At 39.1% G+C, this 20368-nt stretch overlaps 1 protein-coding gene across 3 annotated transcripts in view; it reads right to left on the bottom strand.

The window, feature by feature from the left end:
* The window catches only part of nox4 (NADPH oxidase 4), a 125185-nt gene extending 106275 nt beyond the window's left edge, over positions 1-18910 (bottom strand). For 2 of the 3 annotated variants that reach the window (XM_033022452.1, XM_033022453.1), the window contains exons 1-2: positions 18620-18908; positions 18353-18448 (exon numbers count right to left, since the gene is read on the bottom strand). In XM_033022452.1, the coding sequence (XP_032878343.1) occupies positions 18353-18448; positions 18620-18676 (153 nt within the window). In that variant the 5' untranslated portion in view covers positions 18677-18908. Of the gene's footprint in view, positions 1-18352; positions 18449-18619 lie in introns of all 3 variants that reach the window. The other variant, XM_033022454.1, reaches the window with a different exon arrangement.
* Positions 18911-20368: the final 1458 nt, after the last annotated feature.

Here is a 20368-nt window from a genome sequence, read left to right as displayed (position 1 = left end):
TAACCTTTAGAATCAGGTATCTTTCTGATAAATATGCACTTGATCTAGGAGGTATGACATCCAGAACTATTTACACCCAGATGCGGGGTAATCATAGTTTTTTGGAGCTTCAGCTGTATTCTTGTCTCTCCAGGTTAAAAAAATAAAAGTTTTAAACCCCTGCTTTTTCACTTACAAAGTGTTCATTTTTCATTTGAGAAAAATCTTTATCATGAAATGGCCACAACTTACCCATTTAATTCAACTATAAATATTATTTAATAATGTTATCTGCACTGCTTGCAATGCCTCCTATCCTGGCAGACAGACAATTGGCATATTTTTATTCATAGAATATGGACCAAACTAACCAATGCCAGCATTTATTGCCACCCCTGGCTAACGTTTAAGACAGTTTTGGTAACCCAAACCACTGCACTCAATGCATTAACTGATTTTCACAAAAGGTCACAAGAATTAGCAAAAGTTTTCAAAATCAATTGTGTAATGTAGAGGGGACAGCCTTCCCTTATACCTACTGCACTGTCCTTCATGAAGTTTAAACAGTTCTCTTTAAGGAGTATCAACTTGTAAATGGTAAAATCTGCAGCCATCTTATACCATTGAAGTGAATGAATGCATAAGGTGACAGTTGGGTGGCAAGAAGCGACTGCTCTATGCTAGATTGGTGAGTTTCCGGAATGTACAGCAGCACTCAGACTAATGGACAGTATTTCATCACATTCGTGTAGATATTAGAGAAAGGCTGTGGAGAACTAGGAAGTAAGGAATAGTGCTTACTCTTGTTGAATGGAAGTGACATGGTCATCTTCAGTCTTTTGCCAACTTCCTAATATTATTGTTGTTACAGTTAGTACTAAAAATCGATTCCATGGCATCAATCCTAAAGCTCTCCAATTGAACAAATGTAACAACAGTTGGCATAATACCACCATTTAAAATTTGATTTATTCCATTATTATTTTACTCCCTGCTCAACCCCAAAATCCTGCAGCTATCACAACCATTTCAACTCAATGAAAATCCCTCCCCATCATCATAAACCAGCTTTGATTCTTTAATCTAAAAATGAACCATGTCCTTTATTGGGTTAGAACATAATACCCCCATTTATTTCCTATCTCTGCAACAAAAATGATCTGTTTCTCCACTCTATACACAACCAGAATGGCAACTGCTCTGCCTGGCCTTTGCCATGAGACAACACCAGGTTCAGCTTTTGTATTCAAAGTAAATTGGCTTCATGGTGATCCATTCCTTAGATTGGTAATCCAATTTAAACACCAGGAAACATGGCAACACACCACAGCAGGAGTGTTTTCAAAATAAAACTAATATCAAATCATATATGGAGCTATGAGAGTAGATAATCAAACAGAAACAGGTTTTCAAGATGTGGAAGATCAGAGAGGTAAAGGAGGGAAATTGTAAGGCTTATAATTTCAGCAACAAATGAAATATCTATCATAGGCCGTTCTAGGATGTTCAAGTGGTCATAATGTTAAGAAGTGCAAATAATACAGATGATTGTATGTGTGAACGAGATTAGATATGATGATGACTTGGAGGAATTTGAAATCAAATCTCAATGATTTGCAAAATAAAGAAATCTAACAAGTGTAAGATGGCGGGCACAGAGATGGTGGACAGATTGGACTATGCGAGATCCCAAATCCTATAAGAAGCAGAGTTTGGATGAGCTCAAGTTTCATAATGAGGACATAGAACCACTGCTAGGAGGACATTCGAGTCATCAAATCCAGATGGGCCAGAGTTTAAACAAAATGAGCTAAGGTAAGGAAAAAATCAGGAAACATTATGGAGGCAGAAATAGCCGCCACATGTGGATATATGGTCCATAGATCATTCCGTGGTTAAATATCACACTGAGATTGACAATAGTCTGTTTTAATCTCAAACAATTGATGGGGAAGGAATGGAAAATGAGTTTATGGTGGAGACAAAAGACAAAGACTTTGATTTTAACAATATCAAATTGGAAAAAAATTCTGGTTACAATCAAGTGCTCCAATGGATGCAAGTATAAAATACTATTCTGAACAAATAATAGTTGGCAACCATTGTGTACTCAGAAATGATATGTAGCCACTTGAAAATAATGGCAATGAGTAGAATAGGATTAGAGGGGATAGGATTATTGTTTATTAAAAGTAAAACAAAATCTTGTTATATTTCAAGACCAATGGAACCAAGGAGTGAATCACAATCAATCACAATCACAATAATACTTTATTAATCCAATTTTGATTTGGACATTGTTGATGAAGATGCACATATCATTCCTAAAACTGTCAACAGATACCAGCAGAAATAAAAGTTTCAGATATGAAGGCAATCTGACTCCAACATTGCGTTCAATAGGTCACAGTTATACAGTAGAGGTGCTTATGGGAAACATAAAGGTGTTGCTACAGGTGACAGAGACAAGCCTAAATTCTGATTTTGTCAGCATTTGGCACAGAATTATATGTTGCTTCAGGCAGAATGTTGCAGCTGCAAGAAAGCCAGTATTCTTGCTAAGGCATGTCAAAGAACCCTGAAAGATAAAATTGTTTGTTCCTGCAGAAAGGCAAAGAACAATAACAAGTGAAGAATTTGCTTTAGATTCACTATTATCGGGAAAGCAAGGTTATTGCTACCTAAGAGGAGCACCAGTTAGCAAGGAGGTTGATACTGGCACATTGGTCAGCATCATCACACAACTGTTTTACTATGAGCTGTAGTCCAAATCCAGATGATAGTATTATTTATAACAGAGAACATTGAACAATACAGCACAGGAACAGGCCCTTTGGCCCATGAGGTCTGTGCCAACGATGATGCCAATTCAAACTACACATCAGCCTGCATGCAGTCCATATGCCCTCTAGTATTTGACATGTCCACCTTGGGAAAAAATACATTATCTACCTTGCCTATTCCCCTCATAATTTTATACACTTCTATCAGGATGCCCTTCAGCCTCTGACACTCCAAAGAAAACAATCCAAGTTTATCCAACTTCTCCTTAAAATTAATTTCCCTAATCCAGGCAACATCCTTCTATACTCTCTCCAAAACCTCCACATCCTTCCTGTAAATGCAGCATTCAGGACGGCTCACAATACTTCAAATGTGGCCTAACCAAAGTTTTATACAGACTACGACATGACTTCCCAACTTTTATATTCAACATCTTGACCAATAAAGTAGGCGTGCCATACACCCTCTTCTTATTATTCTTCTTCTTCTTCTTCTTCTTCTTCTTCTTCTTCTTCTTCTTCTTCTTCTTCTTCTTCTTCTTCTTCTTCTTCTTCTTCTTGCGTATGGCGTGCACAGCCTAAAGTTGTAGGACAACTTGTTCTATTTGATCTTACTTGATTGTGCATGCCAGGTTGATTGCATTCGTCGAAACAGGGCGGACCACGTGAAGGTTGCAATCTCCCACCCCACCATGCACCCTCTTTATCATTTCTCTCTTGCGTTGCAAATTTCAAGGAGCTATGGAATTGCATCTCAAAATCCCTCTGTACATCAATGATCCTTAAGGTTCCTGCCGTTTACTGCATACAGTTCTGAAATGTGACTTTGCCATATGTGGAAGTTAGATTCACAAACGTGGGCATGAGGCCAGATCTTTTCAAAGTTAGATCTGACAGATACCTAATGTCAACTTGAATTAACTGAAGAGTCTGTTACACTTAACCATCATTTCCTCCCTCGGTCATTCTCAGCTCAATGGACTACACTGTGGTGTTTCTTTCCACTCAGGAATTGTGCAAGTAAAGAAAGAGATATGTGTTATTGGGTTGTATTCCCGTCTAAGTTACAAACAGCCAGACTCATGAACACACTGAAATAATTTAGAACGGCATAGTTTATATATTAAATCACGCAAACATGAGGTGTTTCAGAAATCTAAAGAATACTTGGGCATAAGAATGGAAAAAGATGGCTTGCAGGCAAAAGGCTGATGCCATCAAGAGCACTTCAATGCAAAACAAATACCCAGTCAGTGCGTGGTAGCGTGAATATGTAGGAGTCCACGCGCACAGTGGTTGAGGTTGGAGAAGGTGCATGTGAACTTCTGCCTCACCTGAGACATCTATCGGGGTCCTTGGACAGAGTTGAGGGAGGAGATATAGGGACAGATTTTGCATCCCCTGTGGTTGTAGGTGCAACTACCTCGGGAGGGAGTGGTTTGGGTGGGAAGGGATGAATTAACCAGGAAGTTGCGGAGGGAACGGTCTCTGTGGAAAGCAGTGGAGATGGAAAGATGTGGCTAGTGGTGTGCTATTAGACTGGAGAGACTTGAGTCTTGAAAGGGCTTGAGAGGTGAAAGAAGTATTAAACAGACAGTGGTTCACTGAAAATCATCAGGCCAACGGATCCTTTTTCTTAAGAGGGTTTGTGACAACAGATTATAAAAGAGGCAGTACCTGGAAGAAAGGAAACGTTACTAATATTATGTAAATAGAGACTAAGAATGAAGACAGTCAGCACCTCCATGGAGAAGGCCCAAGGAAGCAGAACATGAATATGCTTAGTAAAATGAGCTTGAGGAAACCTTGTGAGAAGTGTAGATATGTTAGAAACGAAAGAAGGGTGATACGGCAGGACGTTTAGCTTAGTGGACTAGGAGCAGAGGAAACTATTCAGATGTTTCAATTTTAATGACAATATCCATAAAGTACTGGTGCATGATGTTAAAGGTGCAAGTGGAAGAAATAAGGGAGAGGCATTTAAGGTGACGGTTTGTAATACATCAAAAATGTCAGGTATTAGCATTGGCATCCCCAATCATCCAGGAATTGTAAATATACCTGACTGTTGGCAGAGGACCGTGTAGTGCCATATGTGGTTCAGTTAGATCTGATGCTGAATGACTAAATCTATTATCACCACATTCATTTAGGTCTGCCTCCCTTGGACTTACAGGGCTAAAGTTGGTGAGGGTTAATAGTTTAACAGTGCTTAGCATACTTAAACAGAAGGTGACAGCTTGGTTCAGCAGACAAGTAGGTACTGCAAAGTTCATAGAGATTTAGTCATAGTCATTCGGCATGGAAACAGGCTTTCGAGCGGCCATTTACACTGATTTTACACCATACCAATTAATTCTCCCCACATTCCCATCAGTTCCTTCTACATTCTACCACTCACCCATACATTGAAAGCAATTTCCAGAGGCCATTTAACAGAGTAACCCACACATCCTTGGATTATGGGGAGAAACCAGGCAGCCCAAGGGAACCCAAATGGTCACAGGGAAAATATGTTCTCTCCACAAAAAAAGCAACAGAGCTCAGGATTAAGACACAAAAAGCTGAGGTAATTCAGCGAGACAGGCAGCATCTCTGGAAAGAAGGAATGGTGTCTGTCTTCGGTTTAAGCCAGCATCTGCAGTTCCTTCCTATAGAGCTCAGTATTAAACCTGGCTCACTGGAGTTGTGAGGCAGCAATTCCGCTATCTGTGCCAATGAATGGTGGAGCTAAACAGCTGAAATAAACACAGAAAATGTTGGAGATACTCCGCCAGTCATGCCGCATCCACGGAAAAATAAACATATTCATGTAGCTGCGCCTGCTAGCGCACGCAGATATCGAACCCGGCGTTCGGAAGCCGCGGTCACGTGACTCGGGAGGGGCTGCTTGTATCGCGCGGTTTTTCACTTGCACGCGTTAGTTCAGCGCTGACCACCATTGTGGGCAGACGTGCCAGTAGAACCTGTATACTGGATATCGAACTTTTGAATAAAGATCTGTTGAAAACTCCAGTAGTCGTTTCTCAGACCACTAAATCCATGACTTTTCATCAGAATATTAATGGAGTTTCCACCAAGAACGCAAAAAGCCCTACAAGGGAAATCATACTCAGAAATAACTATATGATCACTTCTCAGATAAAATTCTATCACATGTTGAACAGAAACTAGACATACTGTAGTATAGGTAATAAAGACAAGTAAAAAAGGAGGCAAAATGGTACCCCATAGTGTGATATACCAATGCTGAATCCTGTGCTATGGTAAAAAATGAGACAAAACTGTAATTTCAACCTCTAAATCGTCTACCACTGCAATTCTTCACTGTGATCCATTATTGCTAATTTCTATGAAATTGCAAAAATCATCATGCTATCTAAAACCAAAGATGTAATTTTGTCATTTCGTAAATAGTAACAGATTTCCTATTTTATGAACAATGCATCAAACATTTTTAGAAATGGTCTAATCGTGTCTGCAATTGTGGTTGCCATGGATTTAAATAAACAAACCTATTTGTCAAACGTTGCCAACTTTTTTGTAAAAAAGACATCCTAAATTGGTCACATTCTTCAATTATAAAACCACATGAATACAGCCAAGAAGATATTAACCAGCTAAGCAAGACAAAGAATTCCCTATGCATTTCCCAGTCTTGACTTTATTATAACACCAATGAGTTAGTAAGACTTCCAAAAGACTTGCCCAGATGTTTTACATATTTAACAGCCAGGCCAAGTAATCTACCCTTGGTACACATTCATTCATTTTTATTCCCTTTGTGCAAATGAAGCAGAACAATGCTGTAATTCTGATTCATGGTCGCAATTGTATTTGCCTGTTTCCAATGGAGTTTACTATGTATACTGAAACCTGAGACTAATCCTCTTGCAGTAAATCCTAGTTCTTCCAATGGATCAACTTTTCTACCAGGAACCAATACAATATATATTTTTTGTCACTATAGTTGCAAGAAACCAATACAAACTCACAGTAAGTATGATGATTTAGTGCATAATACATCAACTTGGTCAACTTGGCATGCTCCAATCTCACAGGAATGGAACAACTCTTTACCTTCAACAGGAATATAATGAATGAGTACAATCTAAATAATATGTTATGGTAAAACATAGTACACTGACTACATGGGGTTATGTTAATGCCCAAGAATAATAGGGGAGAGTTAGGCACAATATGAAGGGCTCAAATATTGAAACATTCCATTATAATGTGCCGGAACAGGGTGACTTATAAGCACAAATGCTATGTTTGTTGGTGCAATATTGATAATAGTGAAAGAATTGGACCCTTCTGTCACTTGCTTTGACTGTTTGGAAATTGTAGTGTTCAGGTTGAAGATAAGTAGTAACAGTGTCAGGTGGGCTGAGGTGGGATTGTTTGCTGATTTGAACCCCGGAATGACTTTGATTGTAGTTGGTATATGGGGTGCGGTTGTAATTGTGGCTGGAGTGAGTGGGGTGGAGGGGGTGGTTGGATCAGGCTGAGTGATCATAAGCTACGTGCAAAGTGGATGGTGGGCCAGTTTGCATTGAGATGTGTAGGAAGGAACTGCAGATGCTGGTTTACACCGAAGATAAACTCAAAATGCAAGAGTAACTTTGCACAGATTGTGATCTGTTGATGAGGAAGTCGAGAGACCCAGTTCCATGAGCTTCTAGCATTACATTAAGATCTGGTTAAATTTAAGACAGCGCAAATCATGTACAAAGCGAGAAATAATTTACTTCCAAGATATATACAAAAACTGTTTATGGAAAGACAGGGTGGGTATAATTTGAGAGGGGAACTTAATTAAAAAAAACTCAATGTCAGAACAACTCTTAAAAGTATGTGCATAGCAATCTGTGATGTGAATTTGTGGAATGGTCTGGAACAGGAGATAAAACTTAGCACAAGCATAATTCAGTTAAAAAAGATGTACAAAAACACTTGTTTAAAAGGATATTGGGATGAGGATAGGTGATTGTGAGTGGGATATTTGTTATACTGATTGTATTGGGAAGGGTGATTATAGGGTGATGGGTTGTATATATGACTAAGATACTGTATAGTATATGAGGGTTTTTTCTTTTATTTTTATTTTTTTATTTTTTGTATGGCTTTGTACATGTTTGATTAGTGTTTAAATGTAAATAATTTGGTGTACATATAGTTGCTGGTGTACATATGGTGTACATATAGCTGCTAAATTTGTATAAGATAATTATAAGCAGTTGAATAAGGGGTGGGAATTAATAAGCTTTGGCTTCTTCCTGCTCGATTTCGGACACATACGATTTCATTTATTTATAGATATTGTTTATGACACTTTATAAATATTCTTGTTTTGTTTTTTGTATGCTGTTTCACACTTGCTTTTTATTCTTTTATTCTGTTCGAAATAAATAATAAAAATAAAAATAAAAATAAAAAATAAGATTTCATTGTTGTCATGACATGAAATCATCGGTTTTGGGAATCAAACAGACTCAATGTTGTCTGTTTTGTTAGTGCCGGTCATTAAGGACAAAGCTGGTATAGTACGCAGCCTAAATAATTACAGGCCCATAGCTTTAGCCAGCATATTGTCAAAAGTCTTAGAAGGAGTTCTGCTGGATAGAGTAAATTAGTTTGTTAACTCCATAGATAACCAGTTTGGTTTTAAAGCTAAACATGGCACTGACTTGTGCATATATGCCCTAAAGGAAATTGTAAACAAATATAGAGGCAAAAACTCTTCAATTCCTATGTGCTCTATTGATGTTTCCAAAGCCTTTGACTGTGTTAATCACAGAAAACTGTTTGTTAAAATGAGTCAAAGAGGGGTGCCTAAATACATTGTGAGAATTCTGGTTTACTGGTATGCCCACCAGACTATGCAAATAAAATGGGGCAATAGGGTCCCAGCCCCATTTGGGGTTAGCAATGGTGTCAGACAAGGGGGGGATTTTGTCCCCAGTCCTTTTTAATCTTTATATTGCTGATCTGTCCAAACAATTGAAAGCCTGTAATACTGGGTGCATTATTGGTAATATTTTAGTGAATCATATTATGTGTGCAGATGATCTTGTGGTCTTTAGTCCATCTAGCGCTGGTCTCCTGCAGCTCCTTATTATATGTTCTGTGTATGGTGTGGAACATGATATTAAATATAATGCTTGTAAGAGTGCTGTTATGATCTGTAGAACCAAAGAGAATAAATGTATAAAATGTCCTGATTTTAAATTGTCTGACAATAATCTTAACGTCTGGGATAAGGTAAAATATCTTGGGCATTTTATTACAGAACAAATGACAGATGATGAGGATATTTATAGGCAATGACGTATGCTGTATGTACAGGCGAATATTCTCTTGCGTAAGTTTAGGGCGTATACAGATGTGGTGAAGATGTCGATGTTTAGAACATATTGCACACCACTCTATACTGCGCATCTGTGGTCGAACTATGGAAAGAGAAGTTTGCAGAGACTAAAGGTGTCCTATAATGATGCCATAAGAACACTGCTAAGGAAACCTAGATGGTGTAGTGCTGGTAACATGTTTGTGGCTGCAGGAGTCAGTACTTTAGAAGCTATCCTAAGAAATCATATGTATAAATTCATTTGCAGGATAAATGACTCTAAAAATGTAGTTATTGTGGCCTTGTCAAACATAAGGTTTAGCAGTACACGTTACGATACCCAGTTGTGGAGACGTTGTCTCGTTGTAGGACATTGATCGTTCTTTTTTTATTCTGGATTTTAATTCATGTATTGTGTTTTGTTTTTGTTAATATATAATTTAAGATGCCTTTATAAGTGATATACTAAGATTTTATATATATTTTATGATGTTTTTATATGCAATGTATTTTTATGTAATGTTGTCCCTTGTCTGGAGCTTGAGTCTGAAATAAAGTTTATTATTATTACTAATATTATTATTATTATTAAGTTTATTATTAATATTATTATAAATGATCAGAACATGGATTAATATCAGCCAAATATCATTAAGTGTGACAGTGTTTATTGCAGCTGCCACTGTGTCACTTACCTACCTATATTGGGTTATGTTGAGCTGAAAGAATCAATATGATGGAAGCCAATCTCTAGGTCATGATGTTTTAGATTTCACCTCCAATCAAAAAGCCCTCTTATCGTACTCCATGGAACTATCTTTCAGGATGGGCAGGCTATCTATTCCCAGGAGACATGCCAGTCACTAAGCATTTTTGTCTGCCAGTCATTAAGCTTTTTTTCAGAACATTTAAATGCTTTCTTTTACTTTAACCAATTTTGACAAATTTCTCAGGGCAAAGGAATCCACAAAAGACAGAACGAAGTGAGGATCCACAGTGTAACAGCGAGTGCATTGTAAATAGAAACTAAAAGGAGGGAAAGCATTTCTACAGCTCATTAACTCTTCCCCTCTGACCTGGGGCCCCTGACTACTGCCCTCTGTAATCTTCCACACTAACAGCACGTGATGTTCATCACTCCCAACTACCGAAATGGCCTATTCAGCAGCTAGCCAAACAACAAGTTCACTTCCATATATTGCATTCTCAAATCCTATACAACCCCTACCTCGGTTACCCACAGTTCTCTGCACAGCTTCTAGAAAAAGAAATTGCGAACAACAAAGATAGCCTAGGTTAGGAGATCCAGTTTGTGGTTCTGTTGAAAGCATTTCTTTCCTTATAGTCAGAAGATGAAAAGCTCAGGTTCAAGCTTGATTTCAGAGAGGAATATCAAACTCAGGCTCTGTCTGCAATGTAGTATTGAGGGGTGCTGCTTTGTCAGCTCTCTCATATTGACACAAAATATCTCATGGCGCTACTTTTGAAGAGCTGCAGTATTATCACTGATGTTTTGATGAATGCTTAGCTTTGAAAGGCATCACTAAAATAAACATATTTTCTATTGTATGTAAATTGGCTTTAAAAGTGGCTTGTGGAAAATTTGGAAACATCAAGATTATTGTGTCTAATTTGCTGAGAATACAAAGGCAGCTTTCTATTAGCATTCAGATTTTTTTTTGTGAAGGGTGAAACAACACGACAAAGAGTGAAGAGATGAGCTACTGCCTAACAATTATTTCCCAGAGGTGTAAAAAGGACCCACGATTAGGTCACATGTGGAGTCCTGTGCATCGTTCCAGTTTCACATACCTCATGTTTATAGGATTTTGGAACACTAGAGAGAGTTTAAATTATGTTCTTGAAGAATGTTCCCCAGAATGAGAGGATGCTACTCACAGATATGTTTGGACCGGCCAGTACCTTTTTTTCTGGAAAAGGTAAGATCTGAAAGAGGACTGTAAAATTAAGAAGTAGTTTGCTGAAGTGAACATGGAGAAACTATTTCCAAAGATAGACACAAAATGATGGAGTAACTCAGTGGGACAGGCAGCATCTCTTCAGAGAAGGAATGGGCGACGTTTCGGGTTGAGACCCTTCTTCTGACTCTTCGAACAGTTCTTCAAATTGTTCTTCAGAATGTGTCCATTTGGATATGCCCAGTGACAGGAACTAAATAAGGCACTAATATAACAAATTAAGTATTTTTGGTGATATTTTGATTATGGGGTGCTTGTGTAGAGAATAAACATCAGCAGAATTCATTTGGGTCAAATGGCCCAATCCTCGCAATACGAGCTACACAGTTCTGCACTACTATGGAGGAGGTTAAAGACAAGTGATATCAAAGTGAGAGAGGGATGACATTTTTAAATAACATGTGACATGCAGATATGTTCAATAAAGTAGTCATCCAATCTCCATTTGTTTTTTCCAGTGTAGGGGAGACTACATTGTGAGCACTAAATACATTTCATTAAATTGCCACTTCACCTGGTACAATGTTTTGGATTGTACGATAGTGGGAAGGGAGTAGCTGAACAGCCATCTCCTGTGGTTGCAAGGGTACAATGACCTTGTGGAGAAGGAAATGGTGAACCAGAGGGTAACAAAGGTTACTTCTTCACAGTTTCTTAACAGCTGTTATCAGGCCACTGAATCATCCTCTCACAACCAGAGAGCAGTGCTGAACTACTATCTACCTCTTACACACTAACATCTCTAGATTGAAGTCTCAAATTGAACACAAAATTCCAGGCTGGTACTCTAATGCAGCCTGGGAGAGTGTAGTACTAACCAGGTGTCAACTTTCAGAAATACGTTAAACTGTGGACCCTTCTCCTCTCACACAAGGATAAGAAAAAATCAATGCCCTATTTTTGAAGAGGAACAAAAGATTAATCCTCAGTGTCATCGACAATATTTATCATTTGACCAACATCACTTAAGCATTATCACACTGCAGTTTACGAGAGGCTGAGTAGCACAAATTTGTTGCGCATGTCAAAGTGCTTTGCAGCTCTATTTACATTTCAAAGGTACAATTGGCTGTGAAATTCTTTGATTTCCCTGAAAGGGTTGAGAATGTTTCCGCATAAAAACAAGTTTCTCCAGTCCATTCTTCCTATATGTAAATTCAACTTTTTCTTTAGATCCTTTTGTCACTTATTCATTAGCTTCTTATGTTATATCATTGCAATACCAAGCTAACTGCCCATGGAGTACTACTTCTTAATTTACTAATCCTGATTTGATTCCCTTTGGCCAGCAATTTGCAATAGAATAAATGGCACGTGTTTGTGCATTCAGAGGTCCCACATTTAGACTGCAGCAGACATAAATCGAAAGTCTTGGAGGTAGACACAAAATGCTGGAATACCTCAGCGGGTCAGAGAGCATGTCTGGAGAAAAGGAATAGGTGACGTTTCGGGTCGAGACCCTTCTTCAGAAAGTATTGGAGGTCAGTTATGGTTCCATTTATCATCTTGGTCTGCCACAGACATACCAAGCACACGAGGGAACAGCCCAGATTCACCTGAACTAAGTGCACATCATAACTGGCCCCTCAACACAACTCCCCCCCCACCCCCCCACCCCCCATCATTAAAGAGGTAAATGAAACCTAATCTTTATGTTTCCTTGACTGGAGGACATGGGTTTAAGTTGAGGCGGGAACAATTTAATAGGAATCCAAGGGATGACTTTTTCACACAGAGGGTGGTAGATGTATGGAACAAGCTGCCGGAGGACGTAGTTGAGGCAGGTAATAATTGCAAGCGTTTGAGAAACATTTGGACTGGTACATGGATAGGACAGGTTTAGAGGGATATGGACCAAATGCAGGCAGGTGGGAATAGTGTAGCTGGGACATATTGATTGATGTAGACAAGTTGAGCAGAAGGGCCTGTTTCTACACTGTATTACTCTATGACTATGACCTCACAATGCAATGGCTCCAGGTCTTTGGGAGTTGCTCTTCCTTGAAAAGGTGAGTACATCAAGTTGTGGAACATCTGAGAATATTTCAGGCTAATGTCTCATGTGTTGTGCAGGGTCAAATAACTCTTCCTTCCAATGTCATTATTGGGGTGGGAGATTACAACCTTCATGTGGTCCACCCCGTTTCAACTAATGCAATCAACCCGACGTACACAAACAAATAGATCAAATAGAACAAGTTGACCTACAACTTTAGGCTGTGCACGCCATACGCAAGAAGAAGAATGTCGTTATTTTCAATGTGTATCACAACTTCCCTTCTCCAAACTCTTTGATCCTGCTGTCTGGTATCCTGACTTGGCTACAGCTCCAAAGGTGCTCAGTTTTGGAATCTCTGATAATAGCCTTCCTGTCCAACTCATTATTTGACTGTTCTACAATGCCAAGACAGTGTAAATATCTGTTTGTTGTTGCAATCATTGCCTAAGAACTTTCTTCTGTATTCTATGATCTTTCTACCCCAATGTACAATCACATTTCTTCCTTCCTCACTAACTTCCTCTGTCCCAGTTGCTTAAAGGAACTCTTTAAGGGCCCGTCCCACTTGGCGATTTTTTCGGCGACTGTCGGCGTCATATCAGTGTCGACAATAGATTTTGAACATTTTAAAATCCAGCGGCGACAAAAAAAATGTTGTGGCACTTGAAAAAAAAAACACCCGCGTCATACGGCATCATGGCGCATCAGCACCGCATCATGCCGCAAATTTTTCGGTGGCCTGATACGTCAGTCAATTATGCCGGGAGTCGTCGAAAAAATCGCCGTGGGACAGGCCCTTTACGCCTGCATATATTAGTGTTGCTTGCAGCTCAAAGTAGGCAACCTTTAGGTGAGGCAAACATAGTTATTTTAATATGTGACACTGATCAATATATACTCCATTAAGTAGCAGAAAATTATCTTTCCTTTCTTCAATTTCATCTGTTTAAGTAGTCCTGATCATATGTCTGTTCCAACATAAAATTAAAACTTGATTTGAAACTCACCTGACTGCAGTCAATACAAAGTTGATGTATGCTGCAAATATCTTCCAAACCCCCCACTTGGCCACTACATGGTGTTACTATTAAGCAAATTATCCTGATCTACATAACATACTGAGCAATCTGATCCCAAATATCTAATCAGAATATGCGCCTGACGGGAAACAGATGGAAATTGTCAAGATTCGTTAGCTTAAGTTCAGATAAGTTTTGTCGTCAGTTCAGCATTCCAGATTTTTAATAGGTTATGCCCTCAGATAAATAACATGCTTCAAGATTATCTTGAAAATCGTACATCCTCCTACAAAATTTGACCTAACCCCAACTATAAATTCCTATCCTAATGCACTTTGGCAATGTAAACTAGTCTGTCTAATGGCATGGCCTGGGGGTGGGTGGGGGGGGGAGAGAGATTGCACAATCTAGCAATGTTTTCCATAACGCTTAAAAAAACCTTGAATTGGGAAAATGGAAATTGCATTTTGGCAAAAAGAGTTAAGTGTGTCCATTGTATTGACATTTTAAATCATCCAAACCTTTCATTGAAGCTTATTTGTAAAGGATTCAGTCACTTCCCAAATGCCTAGGCCTGGAATTAATATCTTCCATCCTGAGCCTAAATTTCTCAGAATTCATCAGTTCAGATTTCCTCATCTTTGCAATGTATTAGAAGAGGAGAAACATGATAATCATACATAGCCTTTAAAAAATTAAAGTTATGCTTATGCCAGAGAGCAAGAAACAGTGAAAACAAAATGATTTATATTCTGGGAAAGGGGGAAGCGCACTTATTTGTTTCAGTCTTCAATTTATATTGTTGTTGACACTTACAAAGTATATTCTAGACACAAAACCTCAGAGAGACATCCCCAACACCAGAAGAAATCCCTAATTTATTTAATCATATGCGTTAATAGCAGTGAAGATGGAAAACTATAATTAATCCAAGGAGAACATTCCACAACAACTTGTAAACCTTTTATGAATTGTGTAGTAATAGTTGGAGATCGTGTATTGAATCTTCCCATGCAAGGACTTTTTATTAATCAATTGTAAAGGGGCGGTACGGTGACACAGCGGTGAAGTTGCTGCCTTACACCTTGGTTCGATCCTGACGACAGGTGCTCTCTGTATGGAGTTTGTACGTTATCTCCATGACCACGTGGGTTCTCTTCATATACTCTGGTTTCCTTCCACATTCCAAAGACGTACAGGCTTGTAGGTTAATTGGCTTGGGTGAAATTGTGAATTGTCCCTAGTGTGTAGGATAGTGCTGGTGTACAGGGATCACTGGTCGGCACGGACTCGGTGGGTCGAATGGTCTATTTCTGCGCTATTTCTCTGAACAAAGCAAAAAAAAAACTAAACCACAAATCCCTGGTAAGTTGCTAAACCATTATCACAGCACATTGCATTTAGGTTCTGTCATTCTAAGTCATCCTCACACTATTAGACTGAGTAGAAGCTTACCTCACCATTCCCACTTTAACAAACGGCATTTTTGCTCTGATGACTACAGGCACAAATACTGCCCTTATGCCTCTTTCCTCAGTGTGACTGATGTAGCCTTTTTACAGGATCATGGACATCATCAATTATGAAATTAAATCTTGCTTCAAATCTGATCTCAACTGATCTTAAAAAATTCACATAGTTTCCATTGAAAACAATTATTTTTGATATTACTCACCACATTTAATACTCTGTCAATGAAAAGGGGTAAGCAAATAATTGGAGGTAAAAAGCTGACCCAGTAATGTGTACTATTTGACACATTTTGTTTTTCCAAAGAATAACGTTCTTTACAGATTAAATATGCTCAAAGAAAAGTTTGCTTACATGGGCTAGTTGTAAATATTAGTTTCAATTAATAAAAAATAACAACACGCAAAAAATATTTGGCCTCATTTTAACCATTAAGCTTGAAACATTAACTTTTGGTCTTTTACCACTGACACGTTCTGATCTGCTAAGTATTACAAACATTTTTTATTTCTTTTCATTATTGATCTAAAAAAAATCTGCACAATTACATAAAGTAAAAATTGGCAAAGAGCACAAAACTGAAGGATATTCAAAAATCACAAACTGAAAAGCAAATCACATGATTCATTTGGATGGCAGAAAATACTCCATTTTCTTCTCCAAGGCAGAAATGGACTCTTCCTATGTCCACTTTCCAATAAGGTAACTTCTATTTAATTGTCGTCTTTTAAATTCTATTTAATTCTATTTAATTGTCGTCTTTTAACTCCTTTTAAATGCCTTTGCTCATTAGCCTTTCATTAATTTGCCAGTCTATCTTAATCAAATGGGCCAGTGCCCATGTTTTTGAGAGAGCTTTTCAGATTTCCATTTCTCCACACATGAGGAACTGCTCCAAGACTTAACCTCTTAATAACCTGGTTCAAATTTTAAAGTTGTGGAAATGAATTGCAGATACAGGTTTAAACTGAAGATAGACACAAAATGCTGGAGTAACTCAGCGGGACAGGCAGCTTCTCTGGATAGAAGGAATGGGTGACATTTCGGGTCGAGACTTCTATCCAGAGATGCTGCCTATCCAATTTTAAAGTTATGGCCCTTTGTTGTGAATTTTTCACAAATCTCAGTTAAAAATAACCAAAATATATACCAGTTATTTTGCTTTGGCCCTGGAACTGAAATGTTACTGGTGTTAAATAGATCAAACATATCAAAATAAAAATCAATGCAATGTTAAATATATTCAGAACATAAACTGGAATTAATTTCAAATAATGGAAAATAGAATAGCAAATGTACTTTTATATATCCTCTTAACCCTTAAAACTTTTTTTTCCTGATATCTTTGTTACAACGTACATCTGTTTATAACTACTACAATTTTGTAATTCCAAATATGAAACCACCAAATGTAATCCACAAGGACTATTGTGTTCTACGGCATCTTATTTATGCGACAGAGAAAAAAATCTCCCAGTTTTAAAAATAGCCAGCTTCCATCCCCAAACTCATCAGAACAAAATCCATTGCCAGTTGTCTAGAATCACTCAAGGCAGGAGAAACTGGAGAATACAAAAGCCCGGTCGTTAGTTGTAAGGTTCGGGAATAAAGGGGTTTTGCTTCTCACTGGACACATTCCACTATCATTGCGTGTTTGCTATTGGTGCTTAAGGATATAATGCTTCTGGATTACAAGGGGTTAAAATCGGCAAGTGCAGTCGCACTTGATGATCTCAGAGAACCCAGAATATTTTGCACATGCATGGAGTGTTTTTTTCCCCCCCACTTGTTCATAAATTTATAAGTCATCCCTTCCATTCCCTACACATAATTTGTGTTTATTGTGTGTTGTTATTATTACATGTATGGCTGCAGGCAACAGCATTTCGTTCAGACCGAAAGGTCTGAATGACAAATAAAGGATTCAATTCAATTCAATTCAATTCAAATTCATAACGTGCAAACGGATTTCGAAAGCATGGGTTAAATTGAATCGGGGTAGGCAACGGTTTCTTTCGTTCGCCTGGCTGCATTCGGCTCCACAGTTGGCTGCACCAACATGAATGAAACCAAACTTGGATAAAGAGTAACCACGAAGTGGCACCATACCTTTTCATGTCACAAAACCTTCTCTTGTTTTACTTCCCACGTTCGCTCACGCACTGCACGTACCCAGAGGAGGATCACGATTTCAATCACGCCGCTGTGGGCATTCCTTCACAGTGTAAATTATACAGATAAACTTTCTCCCTTCAATCGCCCTATTTTAATGTCGTGACTGCCTGGCTCCTTTGTAACCCCCCGAGTGAACTTTAGCCCTGGGCGTCAGGTAATCATTTAGATTAAACCATTCCCATAGACATTCAGCGATCGATCAACCACCCGCCCCCACCGCGCTGTGCTTCAAACATAACCAAGAGTTTACTTTCCATACAAACTACAATGGGTGATATTTCAACGCTATCCTCCATCCCCCCCCCCCACCCCCTCCACCCCCCAAACCCCATTGTTTCCTTCCTCTGTGACACTGCAAATCCAAGACCAATTTTTAGAACAAAATATCAGTTGTATGAAAGAGTGCGAAAGGCAAGTAGAAGTATATCCATCTACTCTCATCCTTTCTCGAGTTTGCCACCAATAACTCGTCCAATGAACAGGGAGCAGCTCGCTACACTCATCTGTCAGTTTCACTGCGCTCAGTCCCTCGCCGGGGCTCTTCGCAAACCTGTCCACGAATGAACGGAAGGAGAAAGGGCTTCTTTTGTTCTACTTACCCCAAGCATACGATGCAAGTAGTAATACTGTGCCCCGTGGTAATAAAGCGTAAACGTTTTCCAAAAGAGCAGCACGTTGATCGACAGCCATAAAAGCTGGAAAACGAAAGGGTGGGGGTTATGAGTAAAATCCCCTTGTAAATACAATGCTGACTTTGATTTCAGTCGAACCCACTCGTCTACTTAAAATTTGAAGAAAAAAAACGCTGTGAAAATGAGTTGCAAGTGCAACAACAAAGAGAACTTTTATGAACTCATCAGTCCTACCAAAAGCAGATGTTTTCCAGCCTCGTTAGAGAACCAGCTTTTGCAGGACAAAGCCATGGTGCCGGAGTGTGCGGGTTCTGTGGTGACCCTCGACGTTTGTGTTCACTGCTCCCCGGCATTAAATACCTTCCCAGACTCCGAGCCGCAATGGCGCTCTTCCGCCCCTCGATTCCCTTTGATCTCCCAGTCTCCCAGAGTTTGTGTTGTTGCTTCATTTCCTCCACATCCTCACCAATTGGCCAGAATAAAATTAAAACATATCCTTGGATAAAAAAGGAAGCCTTTCGGTCACGTCGATTGTAGGAAGGAGCTGATGAGAGTTCGGAAAAGACAATAGGGAAAGGTTATTTAAGGGATAAAACAATTCATGTTACAAAAAGGTGAAAAACCCACCAAAACTAAGCATAATATTGGATCTGATTGAATTAAAATGTAAAATGAATTATAATGTAAATGAATGACCAAAACATAATAATGTACCAAGAACCAGAATTTGGGGACAAACAAGGGAACAAAATAGCAGCTGCACAAAAGCAAATGTGAATCCAAAAAGCAATATAAGGATCAAACTTTCCATGTATGAATTCACCATCGTGACTTTGATCCCAACCAACCTATAAGCAAGCAAAGGGCAAGTGCTCGGCACAATTCAGAGCAACTGGACAGAAATATTTCATAAAATCATGTGATAGGAGCAGAATTAGACCATTCGGCCCATCAAGTCTACTCCACCATTCAATCATGCCTAATCTATCTCTCCTCCTAACCCCATTCGCCTGCCTTTTTCCCATAACCTCTGACACCTGTACTAATCAAGAATATATCCATCTCTGCCTTAAATATATCCACTGACTTGGCCTCCACAGTCTTCTGTGGCAAAGAATTCCACAGATTTACCGCTCTCTGACTAAATAAATTCCTCCTCATTTCCTTCCTAAAAGAACTTCCTTTAATTCTGAGGCTATGACCTCTTGTCCTAGACTCTTCCACGAGTGGAAACATCCTCTCCACATCCACTCTATCCAAGCTTTTCATTATTCTGTACGTTTCAATGAAGTTCCCCCTCATTCTTCTAAACTCCAGCGAGTACAGGCACAGTGCCGTCAAACGCTCATCATATGTTAACCTACTCATTCCTGGGATCTTTGATCCCCAGATGAACTAGAAGATGGCCCCGGAGATGAGCGGCATCCACAGCTCTGTAATTTATTATTGTCTTGTCGGATAGTTTTTATTTGGCATTCAGTCTGCAACACACTTATTGTTATCAAAAGCACACTGGATAGCCACCAAGTGGTCTCTGGAGTGGAAGGCAACCTCATCTCCATTACACAGCTACATCTCTTCACCAGATAAAAGCTGTCCAGGGTCTGACCTCCCCAGAGGAGCATGGGCGAAGCTCAACAGACTTTGTACTGGAGTTGGGCATTTCAATGCCAGCATGTGGAGATGGGGAACTCCGCCAGAGCCCAGCCTGTGAATGCATAGCAGAACAACAGTCAGCCAACCATGTCATCTCTGGGTGCCCGCTCTACCACCCACCAAATGGAGCTCAGGGCTTGGCAGACATTGACACAGAGACAACAGCCTGGCTGCTCAACACCCGGCTTGAGATCCAACTATTCCTTTGGTTTATGTTTCAGTCGCAAGAAGAAGAAGACTTATTGTTGAAGTCTTTGACAGCTGTGACATACTTATTTATGTTGGCTGCAGTCCATGAATATGTAGTAGTCCACCGATTCAAAACAG

Source organism: Amblyraja radiata, chromosome 6, assembly GCF_010909765.2.
Source record: "Amblyraja radiata isolate CabotCenter1 chromosome 6, sAmbRad1.1.pri, whole genome shotgun sequence".
In the NCBI taxonomy this organism is placed as follows: domain Eukaryota; kingdom Metazoa; phylum Chordata; class Chondrichthyes; order Rajiformes; family Rajidae; genus Amblyraja; species Amblyraja radiata.
Note: the sequence above shows the minus strand (reverse complement) of the source record. Positions and strands in the feature narration are given on the sequence as shown.